Source organism: Maniola hyperantus, chromosome 8, assembly GCF_902806685.2.
Source record: "Maniola hyperantus chromosome 8, iAphHyp1.2, whole genome shotgun sequence".
NCBI lineage: Eukaryota > Metazoa > Arthropoda > Insecta > Lepidoptera > Nymphalidae > Maniola > Maniola hyperantus.
The window spans coordinates 7,968,290-7,992,123 of record NC_048543.1 but is presented as its reverse complement, the minus strand read 5'-3'; the positions used below and the strand labels follow the sequence as shown (position 1 = coordinate 7,992,123).

Genomic DNA, 23,834 nt, shown 5'->3' with positions numbered 1-23,834 from the left:
AAGTACTGCCTATGTCACTCTCCAGGTCTTTTTACTATACCCATGCAAATCACGTTAATCCGTTGCTTCCTTGCGACGTTATTGAAGGACATACCAACAAACACACTTTCGATTTATAATATGGGTAGAGCAGATGTTTATTTAAAAATTTTAAGTTCGTATAGTTAGGTTGTTAGGAGCACTTTTTTGATGACTCATGAATAAGGTCTGTATCTTTCTAGTCTATCACTCAATGAGCTACGTTACAAAATCTCATTAAAACTTGAAAAGAAAGTGTGTAATAATGTCCTGTTGCCCTGCAATTTGACCCAATCTTCTGAATACCTTTTCACACGGCAGCCATGTAAACGATAGAGGTATACTTTTCATAAGGCTTGATGGGCGAGCCGTGCGGCAGCATTCATATAGGCTCACGCGTCCCTACTTCTCATTTGACATACCTACCGTTACAGTTACATACCTACAATGAATACTAAGAATAATACTAAAATTCATACAAAGACTTGATGAAGCCATGAAGCAATAAGTACACAACCGATACTGTACTGGGGTGCGTTAGTCAGTTGTAATATAATTTGCGGGTTTTTTTACCTTTTAGTTTTTAAAACAGAACAGATTGGTGACGTGAATACGCCACGGACACCGAGAAATTGTCAAAGCCTCGTGGAAAGGCAATATAAATGGATTTATGTCGCCACTGAAAAAAATGGGAAAGTCTTTCCTTCATTTCCGTCACCAGACAAGATAACTACACGCTTTGAATAAAAACACAAATGAAATACAGTAGCAGAACGGAACAAAAACTTATAAATGTTTTAAAGTGCTGACTTTAAATTAATCCTAACTCCGTTACTACAGCGCACACATATTCTCTTTTATAATTATGAAATATTTTCAGTGCATGCTCTATTTTATTTTATTAAAAACTCTTTCATGGCTTGCTACATATTATTATGAAAAGAAAATTTAGCTCAATCTATTTTAGGAGCGTTTAAAATTCGCTGATATGATTACTTTAACTAGTTATATTTATATTTTAAGACGTACCTACCTACCTCAGAAATATTATAACACAAATTAAGATTAAAAAATTTAATTTTAATTTTATGTCTAACTAGCGGATACGCGGCATGTGCTACTACGCAAAAAAACTAAAAACTCCCTTTAAAACCATCTTCGCATTATTGCCTTTCTAATGAAACTGGTTTGGGGCACATCGGTTGGATGGTTTCAAAGTGGATAACATTTTTGTGTTTTATATATACGGTTATATATATATATGCGCTTATCATAACTGGTGCTTATATGATTAATATTATTATTAGCGTTTAGGTAGGGAAAAAGTGATAAAGTTTCCTTATGCAATATGTATGTAATGTACCTACCCTATACCTACCGAAATGGTTTCGTAAGGTGTGTAATACCTACTACAGAGTTGATAATTGGCTTGGAGAAACTCATTAGCGCTTTGGAAATTCCTCCAAAGTTTTCTTATACTTAATAATTATATTATAGTACCTGCAGATGACCCACCTTCGATCGGCGTCTTTCAGTAATTGCTCGCCAGCCATCAGAGATAATATATCTAGATAAATCTTGAAAGTGAAGCATTATCTAAATATTAAATTTCATCCAAATTGTTAGAGCCTTTCCGAGAAACCATATCCCTAACAAAAATTGCTCGTCACTACCTACTTATATTACAAATGCGAATCTTTGTTGGTTTGTCCTTCAACCACGCCGCAACGGAAAGTAAACAACGCTACTTTTTATTTAGGTAAATCAAAGAGTTCTCACGGGATTTTAGAATCTAAAGCCACGCGGACGAAGTCGCGGCCATCAGCTAGTAAAGTATAAGGTTTCCGGTATCTACTTTAACTCAGGTTACTCCATTAGGTATTTGATACAAAATTAGACGAATCTTTCTATAATGAGGTAAAAATAAAAGTCCACCGAATAGCCAGTGATTTGTTTAGGCTCGTTACGATCAGTCCAAACCTCAATCACAGGAAGAAAGCGAGACATGGGTGTAACAAAGAGACGCGGTCGCCGGGACAATCACTAACGAAGCGAATGGTGCCGGGAAAAGAATGTGCGATAAGGGCAATTAGAATCGGAGGTCGGGAAATAAATGAAAGTACAGATTTATAGCATACCGATGCAATGGTTCGTAGGTATATCTACTCTATCGTAATACCATACAAATGCCACAGAAATAAACAAGTCAGTGAGCGTTAACCATTTTGAGTGACCAACCTATCAAACGAACCTATGTTTTCTGTACTACTCTTACTGTAGTTAATTGGTCACTCTAAATGGTTATTAGAGTAGTACGGAAAACATAGGTTCGTTTATGACTGGTTGGTCACTCAAAATGGTTAACGCTCACTGACTTGTTTATTCTTTGTATGGGATCACGTAACAGAGATAGCCCTATAGAGAGTTTAGAGCGTAGAGTTCGTTTGTGATTGGTTGGTCATTCAAAACGCCCTCTGACTTTTTTATTTTTGTCATTTGTATGGGATTACGTAAAGAAGAGAGCCGTATATCAACTTCTCTCCGTGGATATAGTATAGTACCGTGCTCACTAAATTCACATTTTTAACCGACTTCAAAAAAAGGAGGAGGAAACCAATGAGGTGCCATTGTGGAGTCTCATAAAAATATGAAGTCTAGATGATTCGCGCAGCTAAAGCTAATTGGCACCGGCACCAAAAACAATTATTATGGAACTATAGTAACTCTTGTATACATAATATATTCGGTAATAAATTAAATTATTTTTCAATTTTTAGTGTTTGTGTATCGAAGTCGGTTTTTATTTTTTTTGTAATTTTTTTTGCATCAAATACCTATAATAAGTTTAGAGAAGTTTATTCGTAGCGCGCCCCAAACAACGTAAAACGTATACGTGGTTTTCGTTTGAATATATAATAAAGTAATATATTAAACTAATAAAACTCAATTTTTGGTATATAAGTAAGTATGTACCTACTAGAAACAAATGTCTGTATCTGTGATTTGCCAGATATCCGTAAAAATCTGTGGTTTCAAAGTTACACGATTTGTATCGTAAATCGTAGAGCTCGTGTAAGGTATGGCTGTATTTATTTTTACCATAGGACTAAGATTTATTTTTCATTAGAAAGAATCCTAATTCCTAGCAAACATCTTAGAGACAGACAGTCTATTTTTCTACTCAAAAGTAGCAGTTTGACACTTGAGTGGAAAAAGGTATCATATATTATACAGATAGACAGACACGATTTCGGTTAGGTATATACGAAATCGTATATTGTATGCATAATAATTATGGATACCTATTAATGTGGATATAGAAGTAAGGATTATGCTATCGGATAAGCTTTCATACCCACCGTGCTAAATATTCATTAATTATTCATACACAAATCTAACTGAATGCCATTTATATAATTTTGTTGAGTTATAATAGCTATAAATACTGATAAAACTGTAAAATTTAATCCGGGTACGTTTACATAATATAATATGTTTTACAATTCGCATTATTTTCCCATACATAATATCTATAACTGGTTTTGCTAACCTTCTTATTACAGAGTTATGACTTTTAGTTTTGACCTAAATTTAAAGGTCTGTACGCACCTAAGCTGCGCTGCGCGTCACTGCACATCGCGGCACAGAGCGTCAAAATATTATTTCTATCATTTTGTATGGCGCATACCGCACTAGAGCGGCGCTGCACAGCGCTTCACCGCGCGTTGCCGCGCGTCGCGGCTGGGAGAATATTGTGAAGCGCAGCGAAGCGACGCACGGTGCAGCGACGCTAGTGCGAAATACCCAGCGGCGCGTCGCGTCGCTTCAGAATGCGTACGGCGCTCGGATAAGATACACGTGCATCGAGTTAAGTATTTAATGTATAGTTTTAATTTTTGGCACATGACGGGCTCTTAAAAGTATATCCTCAAAATTCCCAACCCCTAGGATGTCGGCTTCCACCCTTTCCCTCTTCAATGTCGCTCATCTGGCGACGTTGTTGTTCGTACGCGATCGGGCATAGAAGTGACGCGCAAGTGACGCGAGCTGCCGCGTACTGCAGTTGTAGTGCGGTAGGTACCGTAAGCAGCCTGAGGTGACGCTTTCTGCAGTCGGACTGAAGCGACGCGCAGCGCAGCTCAGGTGCGTACGCAGCTTTAACTTTGTGAAGATTCACTTTAAGCGAATCAAATAAATATTTGAGTAGGTAACCTAAATTCGGCCAGCCTATAACTACAAGATGTCATGGTATATTATATCTATATATTTTGAAATCGGTATATATAGTACGCGACCGGTCGAGATGGTAATCGGGGAGGGAACACCCCACACACTCGCAAAGCCTCGCTGCGGCAAAGCCTCCCTGCGGGCGAGCGCAGGTGACGTGCGGGTGTGCCGTAAGTCCCCTGCCTCACACCCCGATTGCCATCTCAACCTATTGCGGACTATAGAAATAAATACTAAGCGATACGTACCTATAAATATACACTTACGTATATACTCTATAAGCCCAGCTCATTAAACCGAGCCTAGACTCTTACAATATCTTTGATATTGTGGATATTATTACGTTCAACTTATAGAAGAATACAATAATCATCCAATTTAAATAATTTCACTGTAGATATTCAAAATAGGATGTGAAATATAAGATTCAATGTAAATTTTCCAATTCAGAATAAATTACATTAAACAGAGAATGCCTAAATTGCTTACAATCAAAATAATTAGTGTCGAAACGAAATCAGATAAAGACATTCGAATCGAAGAATTGACTCTTGTCGTGTCTGTTGTGAAATGACCGTCATAAAGACGGCTTTTTATTGATGTGGATACAATTCTCAGACGGAAAGTGGATAAATTAAACAGGCACCAATTAACTGTTAGTACAGTAAGAGCCATGCAAACGCAAACTTCTATTATAGTCCGTACAAAATGACTCCCCACGTGCCATTTTAACTGTATGGGTCAACTGTCATGTCAAAAGTACGGTTCACCATCTCTATGTAACCCATACCCTTTAAAATAAGGACTAATATCGTACTTTAAACATGAAGTTGACACAAACCGAACCTGCACCAAACAAGTTAGGTAGGTAAATACATTGTACCTCTAAATCTAATTTCAGTCACCAACTAACTAACTAGTTACTAGGTGCAAAGTTGCATTGCATATGAGAAATTCTGGAGTGCTTGCCTATTTTAATTTTGATTACACTAATGTAATATTACAAAATAAAGACATGGGGTCACCTATTTTATTAGGGTTCCGTACCTGAAAAGGAAAAAAGGAACCCGAGTAGGATCACTTTGTTGTCTGTCTTTCTGTCAAGATACCTATAGGGTACTTCTCGTTGACCTAAAATCATGAAATTTGGCAGGAAGGTAAGTCTTATAGCAGACATAGGGGAAAAATCCGTAAACCGTGAATTTGTGGTTACATCACAAGAAAAAAACTAAAATGTGTTCATGAACAAAAATTGCTATTTTCAACTTTCAAAGTAAGATTATTAGGTCAAGTCAGATATCATATGAAAGGACTTTACTTGTACATTCTAATACAGATTTTTATTTATTTTTAGGCATAATAGTTTTTGATTTATCGTGCAAAATGTCATTAAAATACGATTGTAGTATGGAACCCTCAGTGCGCGAGTCGCACTTGGCCGGTTTTTTAAATAAGTACTAATTTACTAATATTATAAAATGTAAAGTTTGTAAGTTTGTTTGTAGGAAATAATCTCTGTAACTACTGAACCGATTTTGAAAATTCTTTCTCTAGTAGAAAGTTACATTATTCCTAAGTGACATTTTTATTTAAAAAAATATTAGAGGTCCCTATGAAAAGCTACCCGTGCGAACCCGGGGCGGGTCACTGGTATAAAAATAATAAAAATAGAAAAGAAAAAAATATTTCATCCGTCAATTAGTTAATTTAAGTAAAATAGTAATTTTGTATCAGTAATTTCAGTTTAACGAGCCTTAAATAAAACTTGATATTATGGTGTTTATTTCAATAATAATCTTGAAAATTATAAAGAAAATTTTCTTGATAAATGTTATATTAGTATATAGGTATGTACTCGTATCTTATTTTGTACAATAAATATCAAACTAAAAAAGTTTACAACAAATAACATATTATTTTGAAAAGAGATTTTATTATATTTCGTTATGGAATTGGTACACTTCGATGGCGAAAAATATTTGCGGTTTATTATCGGTTCGTTATGTAGCAACTCTACTTTTATTTTACTCCTTCATATTTTAACAACTATCCCTTTAGGTAACAAGCTACATATCCTTTTTACACTAGAATATATTTTTATTCAAATAAACTTTTACAAGTGCTTTTGAATCGTCAAATAGTTTAATTTACCACTTGTTTGGAATGCCGTTCTTACCGACAAGAACCAGCAAGAAACTCGGCGGTTGCTCTTTTTAAGTTTTCTATTTAAAATAATATTAGAATACCATACTGTGCAAGCATTTGCACGGGTGCATTACTGGAGAGAGTAAAATCTAACTGTTTTTCAAAATTTACATAGTCTTCGACTGTGTATATGCTTTTTTAGAAACATACTTTTAATAGTTTTTTTAACTTGTGTAAAGGCAAGTCTAAAATTATTTGTGGAATTTTTATTAACTAAAAAAGTTTGGGCTTGATGAATACCGCATAACAATTTTTTCTGTAATAATAGTGTTGAAGCCAGATATAACGCGGGAACATAGAAGTGGTTAAAAATAGCTGTAGATATTCTCTAGTGCCCTCCCCTATAAACTTCTGTCCTTACATTTATAAAAAGCAAAAGAAATTCTATTGCCAGTATCTAATAATAAATTCTATTTTACCCAGTATTCTCGTATCTTCCTTGGAGTTCGTGTACCAACACACGTTTTCGACAACGTCTACCTACCGGTCACGCAATGTTCTCGACCAATTTAACAAATGACCCCACCGCTGATACATAGAAACCGCTTTTATACAGTAGTACCTTTAGAAAATGGACTTTTTTGTATCGTGTTAAATACTTATTTATCGCTTTATAATTAAAGAAAAAGCAAGGCGGCAAAAACGGTATTTTAATTTGCATACAGAACGAAATCGTTTTACGGAAATGTTTTACAGTGAGGAATTCAGTTTGTTGTTGCGCTTTTAGAGGTAAGTAGAGGATTAAATGCGCAATGCACTTATAACCACATTCACCTTTAGAATTTTAAATGGTTGTGTTTGTGAGTGTTGGTACTATGATCAATAATTAGGTTTGCAATGTGGCTAATTCTATTGTACACAATCTCTAAACTAAATGTTTTGATATCCTTTTTATAATGATTCTGCGAAAAGAATAGTACCTATAAGATTAAGATCTGCCAATTGGGTATTTGACTCCAATATTTTTATTACTTTATTATAAACTAGGATAAAAATAATGACGCAAACTGAAAAAACTAATTAAATCGACCAAATAATAAAAAAGTTATAAGCATTTAAATATTTCTGATTAGACAGAGATAGCAATATAGAATTATGACGTCATTATTTTCATCCTAGTTTATAATAAAGTAATAATATTTATCAAATTCAAAAGTAGTAAAATACTCAATTTAGTTAAGAGATTGTGCACAACAGAATTAGCAACAATGATAATTATTAGCTGACGCCCGCGACTTCATCCGCGTGGATTTAGGTTTTTAACAATCTCTCTTGAACTCTTTGGTTTTCCGGGATAAAAAGTAAAGACCTGGAGAGTCACATAGGCTACTTTTATCCCGGACAATTAAAGAATTCCCACGGAATTTTTAAAAACCTAAATCCACGCGTACGAAGTCACGGGCCTCAGTTAGTTATTATACAAAGCGTGATTATTTTGTTACAAAGTTAAAAAGAAGCACTTTGTGACTCCAGTAAAAAGGAGCAAGTCATCAACACATTCACAGTTCACATTCACATTCATGTCTGTTCGCCCTTGACAAAATCTCTGCCAGCGTAGGCCGTAGCCATTGCGTAGCGCGTAGGACTTTAAAACGTAGAGGCAAAATTATAGAAAGTCGTGAGGTGTCGATAGTCGTACCTACTACATTTTGTTCACTCATGGGCGTTATCGTTTGTTTGTTCGTATGTGTAACCCCATGAAAGATGCCCTCACTTAAACTTCTTTAACAAATAAGTAAAGGATGATCCAAAAAAACATTTTGTATCTCTAGTGAGCACTGTGGTCTTATAGGGAAATGTCGGGTTCGATTTCCGGAAGGGGCAATTTGGAAATTTATAATCTCTGGTCTGGTCTAGTGAAACGCTTCAGGCGTGACTAGTTACCACCCTACTGGAAAAACAGTGCCGCCAAGTGATTTAGCATTCCGGGACGATGCCGCGTAGAAACCTATTCCCCTTTCAAATTAGCCAGTTTCCATCGTATCATTTGCATCGTCACTTACCATCAGGTGAAATCGCACTCATAGGCTAATTTGTATCGGAATAATAAAAAGTTTGCTATCTTTTTTCAAGCACTGGATTCTTTTTTACTAGAGTAACAAATGGGTAGAATGTGGAATACATTCACAAGTTGTGATCGAGGGCTACTTCGCAAATCTCTACATGCGTAGCCATTTACGTAGCGCGTAGAACGTAAACAACAACATAAATAAACGTGCGAGTTACGATGTTACTCATTCCTTTTTAATGGCCCTGTTTTAATAGGCGCAATAATTTGACACTGGATTTTCTGTCATCGTCGTTATAATTTTTGTCCAATTATTTCAAGCCAGTAAATTATAATCCTGGTTTATGACGTCTCTGAACAGAACCAAGCCCGTGATTTGCAGTTTTTTTATGTTTGATATAATTTTATTGCCTTTTATAATTAGAGGTGACGTGAGGCAAGATACGAGTGGAGTGTGCCTTACAAAACACTTAGTCCGCGATAGGTCGAAATTGCAATCGGGGTATGAGGCGGGGAGACGCCCCGCACACCCGCACGTCACCTGCGCTATCCCGCACTATATTAGCACGGGTGGGTGAATTATACGGATGTGCGGGGCGTTCCCTCCCCGATTGCCATTGCAACCTGTCGCGTACTATAAGTACATGCAGTTCTTTATGAGGTTTTTCTTCAACTACCGCAATAAAAAAATTTATCAAAGAGTGAGTTGAGAATTAACGTTTTTACCTTTTCGTATAGCCTTTGTATTTATTAAGTATACTTTATATTAATTATGAGAAAGTATCAATAAATAAATTTAACTTATTGAGGTCCATTACAAAGTCCATCACAAAAAGTTCTTAAACTGATAAATTAAAGGATGAGTTGATGAGATGAGTGTTATGCTATGTGTAATGGTATCTGTTAGTAGCAAATTGTACCAAAAAAATGTTTACAAAAATCAATACAATCCGAAATCAACAAATCAAATGAAGATAATATACATACGTGTACATGGAGATTAGAGGTATGAGGGTCCATGTTAATTAAATAAGACGAATAGGTACATACAAGGAAAGGCGCCCTGCTAATGGATCGACGTCGAATCGAACGCTGAAGCAAAAAGCATAAAACCTGGAGCAGATATTCCTGTAATACTTACAAGAATTCGTTTGGCCATCCAAAGGGACCTACTGCCAGCATCTTGGGTACAATGCCAATGGGTTTTAGATTTAATTTAATTTATTTTTGTTTTAATTTAATGTTTAAAATAGATACTTAACTTACAAGAATTTTGAGTAAGTGAAAACTTTTTTAGGCGCGTTGGGCGATTTTAAGATGGGTAAAACATTGGTAAAAACTTCAAGGTCGCGTCTTTGACATGCTAATATTAATATTGCTCGACCTAATATTAATCGTGCTAACTATGTAAAAATAAAACTAAACTAATGGTAGTTACTTAATTGTTTTAATTTACAAATTGTGAAATTTTAATTTTTGATAGGCATTACATTTAATTTAAAAATCCAATAAAAAACTCTGATATTTCATAGTCTTGAGTTTTCAATTTTATTTTTATTCAGATGTAAGCCCTTGAGCAAAATCTCACCTGATGGTAAGTGATGATGCAGTTTAAGATGGAAGGGCTATGGCAATTTTTATTGAACCCATGCCTCTTTGGTTTCTACACGGCATCGCACCGGAACGCTAAATCACTTACGGCACGGCTTTGCTGGTTGGGTGGTGACTAAGGCTCCCACCAGACCAGAAATTTAGAAATTATAAAATTCCAAACCCATGACAGGAATCGAACCCGGGACTAACAAGCTTACAGTGCTTACCACTGCGCCAGGGAGGTCGTTAGGTCTGTCCACACTGACTGCCAACTTTTTTAAATGGACGAATTCATTGAGATTATTAAATCCATACTAATCCATACTAATATTATAAAATATGTGAAAGTGTGTCTGTCTGCTAGCTTTTCACGGCCCATCAGTTTAACCGATTTTGATGAAATTTGGTACAGAACTCCACGCGAACGAAGTCGCGGGCATCATATAGTGTTTAAATAATTAAACAATTGAACTTATCAACTTGACTTATTAATTAGTCTAATATTATTTCTATTATTGTTATCAGCCTCATAAAATAAAGTTTCAGTTCACTAATTCCCTTACGTGTAATTAATAATAACATTTATTCTAGACTAACTATCATATTTTGATAACATTTATGAAGTTGGTAAAGTAGCTGTGAAATAATTTATTATGTAAAGCGAAAAAACGACATTCTCAGGGGAAACCGCAGTCGACGCTGTAATTTAAATGTACAAATTGAAAATATTTCAACAGAATGCGTGCTGATACATACATTACTGCATATTTGTTCACATTTCCATTAAAATCATGTCATTTACAAAATTATCTCGTTATTATTCACGCGCTTGCATCCGTGCAGAGTAAAATTTTTAGGTATTATTTTGACTAATATTAATATCACGAAAACTATATAGATAGATAGTATTCTGTGGTATCCCCAAACAAACATATCGTGTGTGGACAGGCCGGTGTTTCGGTAGTAGAAAAAGGTAATTCAATAAGACCGCTAATATCGAGCGTTGGGAGTGTGTTAATACCAAAGTATTTTCCACATTTCACTGAACCTATAACTATTTAATTGTATATTTTTAGGGATAGTATTTATAACTCTACTATGTTCAATAATAAATTCTCTAAGGTAATATGATAGTAAATTAGTAGGAATTCTTAATATTAATATAGTATCTGCCCTAAAATGCGTGTACCATCACATCACACATTTTCGGTAACGCCTAGCTGTTTCAGTCACGCGATGCTTTCGAACTATTTAACAAATGAGGTTTATACATATATACGAATAGGTATATCTGTTTTACATTTAATATTTACGGTTAATCATTATTTTGAATCACTTGTATAGAGGCAGCTATTTATTTGGCTTCAATATTTTTATGAAAAGTTTAATACTAAAAAAATACGAACGTCGTTGTACAAAATAATGTAGAGCTTGTTTGATAAAATTAGATTAAAAACTCCACCAATATAACACCCAGTATTTATTTTTCATCGACAAATTATTCCTAAAGTGTCCTGTTTGCATTTAAAATTTTGAAACGCTCAATCAAGGTAGGTAAATGCAAATCCTATAAATCCAAATTTAATAGTAACTCTGTGTTAGCTTTTGAAATTAAACTTTGCTGCAATCCCGGCAAATCAACATAAATCAGATTATACCTAGTGCTACAGAAATTCTCCTAGAAGAAATCTTGCTGCGGACTTTAGAAAACAAGATTGTAAGAGTTCCGTGCCTGAAAAGTACTTTTGTTCTTACTTTAGGTAATCTATTGTTAGGTAGTTTTAATTTACCACTGGTTCGGAATGCCGTTCCTACCGAGAAGAAACTCGGCGGTTGCTCTTTTTAATTTTTCAATTTACAATGTTATTATACCGTACTATACAAGCCATTGCAGCCACGTGCATTGCTGGAGCGAGTCAAATCCAAGCTTTTTTATCGTTTACATAGTCTGCGACTGTATAATATGCTTTTTTAGGAGCATACTTTTAACACATTTTTTATACTTGTGTAAAGGCAAGTCTAAAATTGCTTGTGGAATTTTATTATAAAATATTACACTCATTCACACAAATGACTTTCCAACCTTCCAGAGGCGGAGCGCAGGAGTAGCAAGCCTATTTCGGTTTCTAGTTTGCCTATCGTGAAAATCACCGATTTTTTTGTAACTGTGAATGTTTTGTCGTACAAAAAATATATTATTGTAAATATATTGGGAAGCTACTGTAAGAATACCTATTTCCTTAAATATCTCTCGTAGGGAATCGCGCGGTTTTAAATTATAAATTGCACGTATTGCCCTTTTTTGTAATACAAATATTTTCCCAATATCTGCCGCTTTACCCCATAGCAAGACTCCGTAAGACATAATACTGTGGAAATAGGCAAAATACACAATTTTTGCAGTTCCACGTCAGTTACCTGTCGAATCTTTCTAACAGCAAAGGCAGCAGAGCTGAGTTTACCAGCAAGTGTTGACATATGGGCGTTCCATTGAAGCTTTGCATCTAACGTGATCCCCAGGAACACGGTGGTCTTCTCCACTTTTAACATAATATCATTATTTATCATTAAGTTAATGTCCTTGGTCGTCTTTGTATCGGGCAGAGAAAATATTACACACTTGGTTTTCTTTGCATTTAAAAGTAAATTGTTGACAGTAAAACAATGAGTGACCCGCGATATGGCATTATTTACATCGTCAAAATTGTTCTTATTTCTATCGACTTTAAAAATTAGGGACGAATCATCTGCAAATAGCACAATGCTCAATTTTGTTTTATTTTATTTTATAAAACAAAATTTAAATAATCAAACATCATACTACATTAACAGTGTCAAACTACCTAGTTTAATGATATTAGTTAGAAAACATGGGTGATATTGGTTGTCATTAAAAAAGTTCGTCAATAAAATTAAGAGATAAGTAAGTAATTTTAGTGGGCTCCCTAGCGCTCTCTATAGAATAGAACAGAATAGTTAAAATGCATTTTTATTCAAATAAATTTTCACAAGTGCTTTTAAATCGTCAAAATAATTTACCACTGCACTGTTAGGTACAACTAGAGTTACTTCTATTAAGGCGATATGCGTCCCAAAAGTGGTGTTGAGACACATTTCGGATGTTCAAAGAATCAAGTTTTGGCCTCGAAAATTACATATTTTAATATTATATTAATATTATTCTTTAGTGAATTACGAGAGTCAAAACACGATTGGCACAATTTTGCTCAATACAAAAAAATCGGGTAGTTTCTCCAAAATAAACGCATTTTTACATGACCATTAGGAGAAAAACCAGTTTTATTCGATTGATATAAAACTAATTTCAATAAAATTTCGTATTTACGTTCAACGTTTAATACACTAAGGGATTACGGCATTATTCTATGGTAACAGAGCTAATAGAATTTTAAATATAAATATATATGAAAAGCGTATAACAAATTTGCGCTCGGGCGGCCCAGCGGTCGCCCGCAATCACACCCGACCACCCGTGTACAACTTCAATCCCATTTCGCTTTAAAGCTACACATCTGAAGACTAATGCATATTACTGAAGACTAAATAAATGATAAGTATTGTAATTAGAACGAATTTGGATCAAAAATCTTGTTCTGAAGCACCAGCGTGACCTACGTTCATTATATCACTTCTTAAAAGTTTCGTCATTATCTTTGTCTTCAAGCTCGCTACATTATGAAAACGCATTTGGTTTTATTCAAGTAAAATTATAATTACATCGTCAGCAAAATCCATCGCGCATAGCTTAGATTCATGGTTATGACAGTCTTGGACCAAACGGGTATTGCGAGTTGTCTATTGCCATCACGACAGTTTTAAGTTCACTCTAGTTAAACTCAGTAGTAACTAAATTCTAATCTAAATCTAATTTAAATTAGCCTGTACTGTCCCACGTCTGGGCAAAGGCCTCCCTCCAATTTTTCCACCATTTCCTATTCCGTGCCTCTTCAGGCCACGTAACTGCAAATTTATCGAGTTCATCACGCCAATGTCGTTGATGATTCTGGGGAGTCCAGGACGAAGCAGATTTTGCCCATAAGTCGTCTGACATACGGCACACATGATCTGCCCAGTCCCATTTGAGTGAAGCGACTACAAGGCCAACGTCAGCTGCTCGCGTTTTGAAACGTATAGCAGAATTCCTTACGCGATCTGCTAGTTTTGTACCAAGTATGCTGCGTTCCATAGCTCTTTGGCAAACCTTGAGCTTGGACTTTTGAGAGTTTGTCAGGGACCAAGTCTGAGCACCATACGTGAGAGTTGGCAGAATGCACATGTCCATGAGCTTTCGCTTGAGATGTATATATCCGATATATTTTTATGTTAAACTAGATGATGTCCGCGACTTCGTCCGGATGGATTTCTGCTTTCTGGGTACTTTTTGATTTTCCGGGACTAAAAATAGCCTATGCCTTTCCCCGGCAAGTAAGCTATCTCTGTAGCAAATTATTTCGAAATCAGTTTAAAGGATGCACCGTTAAAAGCTAGCATGTAGATTGTAGACATACTTTCGCATTTATAATAAAGTAATATAAGGTGCCAAAATGAAACTATACTTAAAGGTATAAATAATAAGAGTAGATATATAAACTCACAGTACAAAGCTACATATTGTGCTCAATAACATAATAGTATTTGGGCTAACGACTTTTTGATTATAATATACGGCACACGCACAGTTCCATACACGAATCAACGGTAAATATAGAAATGGTACATTTTTAAAACAAATTGATGTGCGTACATGAACATTTACTTACATTCTTATGATCAACTAGCTTATGCACGTGACTTTGTCTGCGTGGACTGCACACATTTCAAATTCCTATTTTACCCCCTAAGGGGTTGAATTTTCAAAAATCCTTTCTTATCATAATAGCTATCGTGCAGATAGCTATTATGACGTAGAATCTGCATGCTAAATTTCAGCCTGATTCGTCAGTGGTTTGAGCCTGTGCGTTGATAGATCAGTCAGTCAGTCAGTCAGCTTTTCCTTTACTACTTATTCTCGCGACTCTGCGTCTACTACACAAATTTCGAACTCCTATTTTATCTCTTTAGGGATTAAATTTTCAAAAATGCTTTCTTAGCGAATGTCTACGTCATAATAGCTATCTGCATGCCTTTCAGGTGCTTTCAGCCCGATCCGTCCAGTGGTTTGCTTGCTGTGTGATTAACAAAATAAACAAAAAAACTTGAAATCTGCAAAGAATCTTATAAGCCTACTTATATTTATTACTTAGACCAAAGCCGAAAATAAAAACCTTATAGGGACGCTGATTAAAAAAAACCAATTTTTTTACTAATTTTGATTTTATATCAATTCAAAAATAAATGAACACTATGACTGTGTGTACCTACATTTTATTTTATTATTCTTATATTATCTTAATGTGAAAAGGTACCAACAGCAACATGTAGCGCCATGTGACTTTGTGTTTAAATAATGTTCAAAATGAAAACAAAGTGAGTGAAAGTGGTTTGAAGTGTAGAAATGCGACGATGATTGCAGACAGTTGATAGCAGGGAAGTTGGAAGCTCCAAGATGATGGGAAGGTACGATGGGCGGGTGCTGTCCATCGTCTTCAGTACTCTGCTGCTGGGACGGGCCATCGCAGGTGAGTTTAATGCCGAAAGAAATCTCATTACAATACTACTTTTTTCATAAGTTGCATCGGCAAAATTCGATTGCGTTTCGCAGAAAAGCGCAACGTAACGCCGATCAAAACCGAATATAATTATACAGCCCTTATTGCTTAAATGAACGGATAGTATTTAAACGAATGAAAATAAATACAAATTATACATTTCAAAAATACTGAATACTGAAGTTACTGAAATGCTAAGTGTGCGAAAACTTGAGTACGAATACAAATACTTATTGAAAACGGCGATTTGAAAATACAAATTTGAGTCAGGTACAACGTAAAAATCATTAAGCGAAAAAGTTCTATCTTAGTGACAATTTTACAGCACACATCGCCCTTAATTGGTTTTTGTTTTATAATATTAAAGTTAAACGCGCAAAAGCAAATCGTGTCCCTTTTCTCTCAAAAATATTAAACACTGAAAGTAAAATACCAAGAGTTAATGTGTTGAAAATTTATTTATAGCTCGGCGAGAACATATTTCAACATCGCTAATGCTCTAGCCAGTAGATTTAGTATACCTACCTCACGGTATGAATCATTAAGCAATTCCGCGGCAGGTACCTACTGGAAACGATGCAGAGCTAAAGTTACTCCCCGCTGAAAGAAAGCCAAGGCAATTTGTCATTTATACAGTGTGAATGAATAATTTCTGTTATATGGCACTCTTTTATTTTATTTGACGTGCACCATGTATACCTACCGAATAACTTTAAAAATATGGTATTTAAGTACTATACGAATTACGAAGTTCGTGACTTCGTCGTGGGAAATTTTATTTTTTTATAATACCCCGGGATACAAGGTATCTTCATTATCAAACAGATGATGCCCGCAACTTCGTGGAATTAGGTTTTTTACAAATCCCGTGGGAATTGTTTGATTTTCCGGGACAAAAAGTAGCCTATGTCCATCCGTGGAATAGAAGCTATCTCTGTACTAAAATTAGTCAAAATTGATATAGGTAAGACCACAGATATCTTAATATTTAATATTATTATCAAGAACCTCCACAAAGATCCCCACGAATTCTATGGCTATAAGTTTGACGTACCTACCTATATACGGCCTCGATTAGTTTCACGATCGCTCGTACACCACATTAGTGGTTTAGAGTTACGAACTGCAGCCTTTATTATAGTTTCAATTTTACCTTGCCTTGGAGAATGATTATGAGTTATGACGATGACTACGTCTTGTTTTTTCACACCTGGGGAATATAAGGCTGCAGCGGTAGTTTTTAAGGCCTTCTTGTTTATTCTAGGTCAACGGGATAGGTTATTATAGGTTTCTTGACAGACACGACGGACAACGAAGTGATCGTTTCTTTATGATGGTTTCTTTTTTCCTTATGAGGTGCGGGACCTTAAAAATTACCGATCTTTACCACAAAAACCACAGGTGGGGTTTTAGCCAGAATGATCTGATTTAAAGACTAAAGTTTTTGTGGTAAGACATGAATGAGTCTAATCTTGTAATCTTCTACATTATTAATGTTTGCAGGAATGAGGAAAGTCATTAAAGATTGTCGGATCTTCGCACGTAAACTACGACCTCGATTAGATACTTCGCGAGCGCTCATTTACACCACATTAGCTAGTCTATTTAACTTTAAACATACTACAAGCACACTACCTATCATTACCTTAGATCAGAACATAGCTCAGTTTGAAGGTAAAATGTAATTAGTGCTACAACTAATTAAATTTAAAACGACGACGACGACGACAAAAAGTGAAAGATAAGAAGATTATCCCTTACAATTTTAACTTATACCTATAAAAAATAAAACGTTGTTTAAAGCAACCATAACAGATAAGAAAACCGCATATAATCTTGAATGGCACGTAACCAAATCAAACACTTCAATTTAGGTACAGTCGAGCGCAGTATGTCTTTCGGATTTGAAAAATATTGACACACGGATAGGTTGCCCAGACCAGTATATGATCGGCACCCAATAGATAGAAATCTCAGTTTTTATTTAATTATAAGAATTATGGACTAACTACTTAGCTTTATTTTAAGTGAGTCTTTTGAATCATCAAGTCCAACCGTTTGTTTCAACTCTACCGTCCCTAGGCCCTTTTAGACAGTCGTTTCTGTCATCAAGTTTTAACTAGGTAATTTTAATATGGACCTAGATACTGTTTTTGAAAAAATATTTACAGGCAATTGTACTCTGTAGTCGTTTCGAGTACAATCCAGCAACCACGATTTCTGCGAACGATTCCTTTGGGAACTCTACGGATTAACATTTACGGCTCAGCCCAAGATGACTCCCTGTAACGACGGATCTTTAAAGTTTGGAAAACCCTTCACGATTTTGCTCTTCTACACTTGCGATCTGTTTTCATTCTTAGAGGTGAAACCCAAAAATATTATATTTTATTATATTTTAGAACAGAGAAGGATATTATAAAATAAAATGAAATAACATAATAATTATATTGCATGTCAGGGATCTATATATAAAACGTGGTTAGGTACAGTCAAACTATAAATTAAAATTGTAATTTGTTAAGTTATATATTTATATCTATAATATAAAAATGAATTACTAAATGTGTTGCTCATCGCAAATCTCGAGAACAGCTGAACCGATTTCGCTAATTCTTTTTTTATAATTCTCCTTGAAGTATGAGGATGGTTCTTACGGAGCGAAAAATTTAAAAAAATTGAATCGACTATTAGACGGAACGAAGTTCGCCAGGGCAGCTAGTTTTTAATATTACTAGTTATGGTAGGTATATGATTATAAAGCTTATTTCACACTATGTGATATAATATAAATTATATCACGTAGGACTATACCAAATATAATTTACATCCCGTAGTTTGAAATAAGCTTAAAGCTGGTCGCTGGTCTAGAATATAAAAGTATAGGTAGGTACCTACCTATACTTTTATATTCTAGAGATTTAAAAATGGGATCTTCTCGAACTGTTATAATATAAGAGACATTACTGTATGAGAAGATCGCTGTAATGAGGGTACAGTATATGAGAATTTGAAATCGAAAAGATGAAATACCTACTTTTATTTTATACATGTCTATAAAAATCTGCATCTGCATCTTTTTAAGGATGTCTTTGATATATAAAAACACTTGCGGAGAAATATTGAAGTAGGCAGTTACATACATATATGTACCTACATATCTACAAGCGGCCTCGGTTTCTGAAAATTATTCCTCTGAGAGAAATTCTACAAATTTCACGTCCCAGCCTTCGTAGACATCTACAAAGACAGCAAAATGTATATTATCTTTGACGTAAAATCTTGCAATTTAATCGTGACTCGAAAATTCTGACATACTGAGACCGTAGGGCGTTTATGCATGGATATCCGCACAGCACGATTAGCTGTCAACCGCTACATACAACTAATAGTCATAATATAATACACTCTGCACACGGCCTATCATATTTTGTCCGTTGGTCTACGGTGACGATTCGACAAGTACACAGGAGTCGCACGGCTATGCATCTACCGTCTTTACCCAGGTATAACATGCTAATCATTACGTGTCCTGACTTCAAACATTGGCAACTTCTTGCAATGATGATCTTCTGGCAACTTAAGAAGATTAAGTAGGTACCTAATCTAAATAATCTGCGGAAGCATGAAGGTAAACCTGGCTATAGTCCTTCTGATAGAGTCTGGGACAGTTGTCAATTTAAAAGAACTTGCATGCTACAGTTTTAACTTCAACACCAATCCAAGAACCTGGTAGAAAAGGGGCTTAAGAAAATTAAAAAAAGCGAGTCAGGCTCGCACACTGAGGGTTCCGTACTATAGTCGTATTTTTCGACATTTTGCACGATAATTCAAAAACTATGATGCATAAAAATAAATAAAAATCTGTTTTAGAATGCATAGGCAAAGCCCTTTCACATGATACCCCACTTGATATAGTTATCTTACTTCGAATATTAAAAACCTTATTATTAGTTCATGACCACAATTTTTTTTTGTGTGATCTAACCCTAAATTCACGGTTTTCAGATTTTTCCCCAAATGTCAGCTATAAGATCTACCTACCTGCCAAATTTCATGATTCTAGGTCAACGGGAAGTACCCTGTAGGTTTCTTGACAGACAGACGGACGGACGGACAGACAGACAGACAGACAACAAAGTGATCCTATAAGGGTTCCATTTTTCCTTTTGAGGTACGGAACCCTAAAAACGATAAGAAATGGAAAAGGCCTAGGAAAGAAGACTGAGGTCAGTCTTCTTTCCTAGGCCTTTTCCATTTCTTATCGTGACGGTGGTCTTCTTTTTTTCAAAAAGACCCCGAAAGATCAAAGAGGCAAGTTCTCCAGGAATGAGACGATACTTCGGAATCAGACGTAAATACTAATCAGCTATACCAAGATAATGAGGATGATAATGCAAATGAGGCAGGAAACAGTAACATAAAATAGATAAAACTGTATAACTTTTTTTAATGAAAATATTACAATAATACTTAAATCTAGCCTTATCTTATTACTGTACAAATCATGTTCGCGTGGAATGGTGTCAAGAATACTGACTGCATTTTCGCGCTGGACATCCAGGATGATCTGTTGCGCGAAAAAAGGTCGAGCTAAAAGGAAGATAACATCAGCACAAGTGACGAGGTTTTATCATAAATTCATAATAGTACATACTTAAATAAATACCTATAGTTCTATATATATTTATTATGCAACTCATTACTCCTAAACTAAAATAACGAAGGAAATTATATGCAAATATCTTTATTATTCCTAGACTAATTTACATTTAACCAGTTTTAATCAGTATGCATAATAAGACAGGCTGCTTTTTAAAATGTAAATGCAAAACATCACACTTTGCGGACCGCAGTAGAAATGCTTTTTGCCGAATATAATAAGTACAAACAAAATACTATGATTCATGTGGCTGTACAAACTCTTGAGAAATAACAAGATAAAGCTCAGAAACCAAAATTCGACTACTATTATATCCTACTCGTAAAAATACAACCACGAACAAAATGTTCAAGTATTTTCATAAATGACTACCAATATTATTTATGCGAACGTGTGATTATTTGTTGGTTTGTTGGTTTATTGGTTTGTTAGTTTGTCCTTCAATCACGTCGCAACGGAGCAACGGATCAACGTGATTTTTTTGGATGTGTATAGTTAATGACCTGGAGAGTGACATAGGCGACTTTTTATCCCGCAAAATCAAAGAGTTCCCACAGGATTTTTAAAAACCTAAATCCACGCGAACGAAGTCACGGGCTACAGCTAGTAAATAATACAGGATGTAACCAGAACGCTAGCAAAAACTTAGCTTTATTGTTACACTATCTAAACACAATCCAATACCCATTTGCCTCATTTTGTAGTTTTAGTTATTTAGTATTTTTCAAACCCGCAATGTATAGCGTGCAAAACTGGGGTCAATACTTTACACCTACGACGCAGCATTGACCCCGAGTGGCCTGCTTACGCAACGTTCGTTGACCTCTAGCGTCAGTCAAAAGCTTTATTTAGCTTTATTTCGTGAAATTTTACAAAATATAGGATATTTTTTTCGCGTTTTTTGTGGTGTCATTTTAGTAATCATCAGTAGGTATACTATCGTCTGTCTTTGTTTTTGGTAGCGTTCTGGTTACACCCTGTATATTTACGGAATCGACACAATGATACTGAGGATGATAAATTTAGAATCCCCGGACTCTCTTGCCAAAGGAGGCTTGGTAGGCTATTAAGGCATGGCTCTCAAGGGCTCTTGCCACTCTACTTAAATCGAACGGCATCTCGTAATGTATTATATTATGTGAGTATCAAGTATTAGATTTGGCCATTGAACTTCAGATTATAACAGTACGCAAAATCTAATTAATTTTATAAATTAAAAATAGGTACTGTTATAACTTTATTTGTTTAGCACAAAACAGTGCACTTTGTATCTTTGTTAATTTGTAGTTCTTAAATTTAGTAAAACTATTTATGTACAAGTTATCCGGGATACGGACGACTAAGTTTCGCCAGTTTAACAGTCTCGTTTGGTGCCTATACGATCTGTCAGCTATGCATATTTTACAAAGTTGCTCTCTGACGTAACGATAGTTGAATAGTCAGTCAACCTAGCTTAAGTTAAGAGTGTATCTACGTAACATTTTATGAGTAACCTAAGTCCAAATTAATATTAATAACTAGCAGTCCGCGACTAATATATTCGTGCTGAGTCACTGTTTTATCCAAATAATAACAGTATTTCAGATGTCCTCTAGTTAGTCTGGCTGTAAGAATCCATCAAAATGGGTTAAGCTCTTACAAACAGACACACAGACGTTACATGCAGATAGATGTATTGGTGTTTGGTTTACAAAACGTTGAAAATATAATGATTTGAGCTTTTAAGAGAAGACAGTCACCTAGTTACTACCTATTTAATCACGGGCAGACCCTTCATTTCGTTTATTTGTATAGAGTACCTACCTACTAAGTAACCTACAGTGATGTGTTAGATTTGGCATCAGCACCAATTTACCTCGGTGTTTGGCAACGTATTGCAGTCGACACGATAATAAATTCACGCCGCGCTTTCGGGACTGCGCGGGATACCGTCTTGCCGTCCATACGCACGTACAACTGGCCTTTGCAGGTAAGGTAATACGGAGCGTGATAGCCGGGCTCTAAAAGGTAAGGATGCTTACTTTGACGAATATAATAAGATAAAACTTAAATGCTGTTTGAATAGTCTACAAATTACAGCAACCCACAAACGATTCCAACTGCCATTTCATAACAAACTTCGCAATTAGGTAGCTCATTTTAGTTCAGAGGCAACGCACGTCCGTGCCTTAAATTGCCGTAAAATTGTTTGTAATTGCCCCCGCTCCTAGACGATATTTTCTTGACTCTATAGGATCTTATACATATTTTTTTAAATATCATTTTGATAAAGGTTAGTAAGGGTTGCACCCCGTTGATACGAAGCGCATACATTGAACCATTCATACGTTGTTTGTAATGCAAAAAACGTATAGGTACCTGGTACAGTTTTAACCGAGTGAACGGTGCTATACCACACGAGTAGATATCCTAGAGTCTAGACTGTACTCAGTGTATGCGCCACTACGTATTTGGTGGGATTTATCCTGCAAAAAAGTACGGTTTTAATTCCGCGTGAAACAAGGTTTATGATATAAGTCTCGCAAATTACTAATACGCGTGGCCGGCATTTTAGTGACGTCAGCACTAGACTGAAGTTTCGAGTTGATGGTATATTTCATTTCGGCTGACGTCAGAATGACGTCATTTCGATGTGAATGAGACATGGTTCCAGCACAATAGCAATTTGCGGGAGTAATAGGCAGTTATAAAATGGAATGTTTAAAATGGAATGCAGCTGTGGACCCAGGCTAATAGTGGCCAGGGCTCTAGAGTAAGGCTACCTACCCCTTAACTGTATTCGATATTATTACGATCCCACCGCCAAGTTGTTGAGTACATACGTACGTTACATAAATAATTATGATAATTATAAATGGGACATATTTTCTGAAAAACTTTCCAACCTAAAATAAAGCCAAAAAATTGTGATATATACTATTAAAAAAATACCCAACAGCTCAGCGATAATAGTAAAATGGCATGTCGCATTGCAAAAGAAATGTTGTTCAAGATATAATCAGAATATTTCTTAAACTGTTTTTAAATAATATCTACATTTTGACTTCAATGGTCCAACCAACAAAGGTTTTTAAGTAAATACGTCTTTTTGTAAGTAGGGATAAAAATTTCTTCACTAACCAGAGACAAATTGCGTATATTTTGTCAATAAAGTATCTCAACGATACTTTGAGGGTACAATTTGCTGATCTCCTTACGCCTCTTCTAAACCTTCAACTTCGATACCAGTTATCACGCTGAATAAGAAAATTTATTTTCCTCGAATGTAGGTCACCTGAATGAAATATTACTGAGAAGTATAGGCTGGAGCGATACAGCGTCGGCAGAATTAAGATGATTGTAAGTCGACGAACATAAATCTCGAATATGTGACTTCAATATTTGAAATCCCATCGGAGACTCTAACTTATTCTTCACTGTCGATACTCGTACCTCATAGCTACAATGGACA

General features: G+C 35.5%; 1 protein-coding gene across 6 annotated transcripts in view; it reads left to right on the top strand.

Moving 5' to 3' along the window:
- LOC117984412 (uncharacterized) overlaps positions 1-23,834 on the top strand; it is an 84,316-nt gene that overhangs the window by 1,886 nt on the left and 58,596 nt on the right. For all 6 annotated transcript variants that reach the window (XM_069500446.1, XM_034971033.2, XM_069500444.1 and 3 more), the window contains one exon: positions 15,474-15,690. In XM_069500446.1, coding sequence (XP_069356547.1) covers positions 15,618-15,690 — 73 coding nt within the window. In that variant the 5' untranslated portion in view covers positions 15,474-15,617. The remainder of the gene's footprint in view (positions 1-15,473; positions 15,691-23,834) is intronic.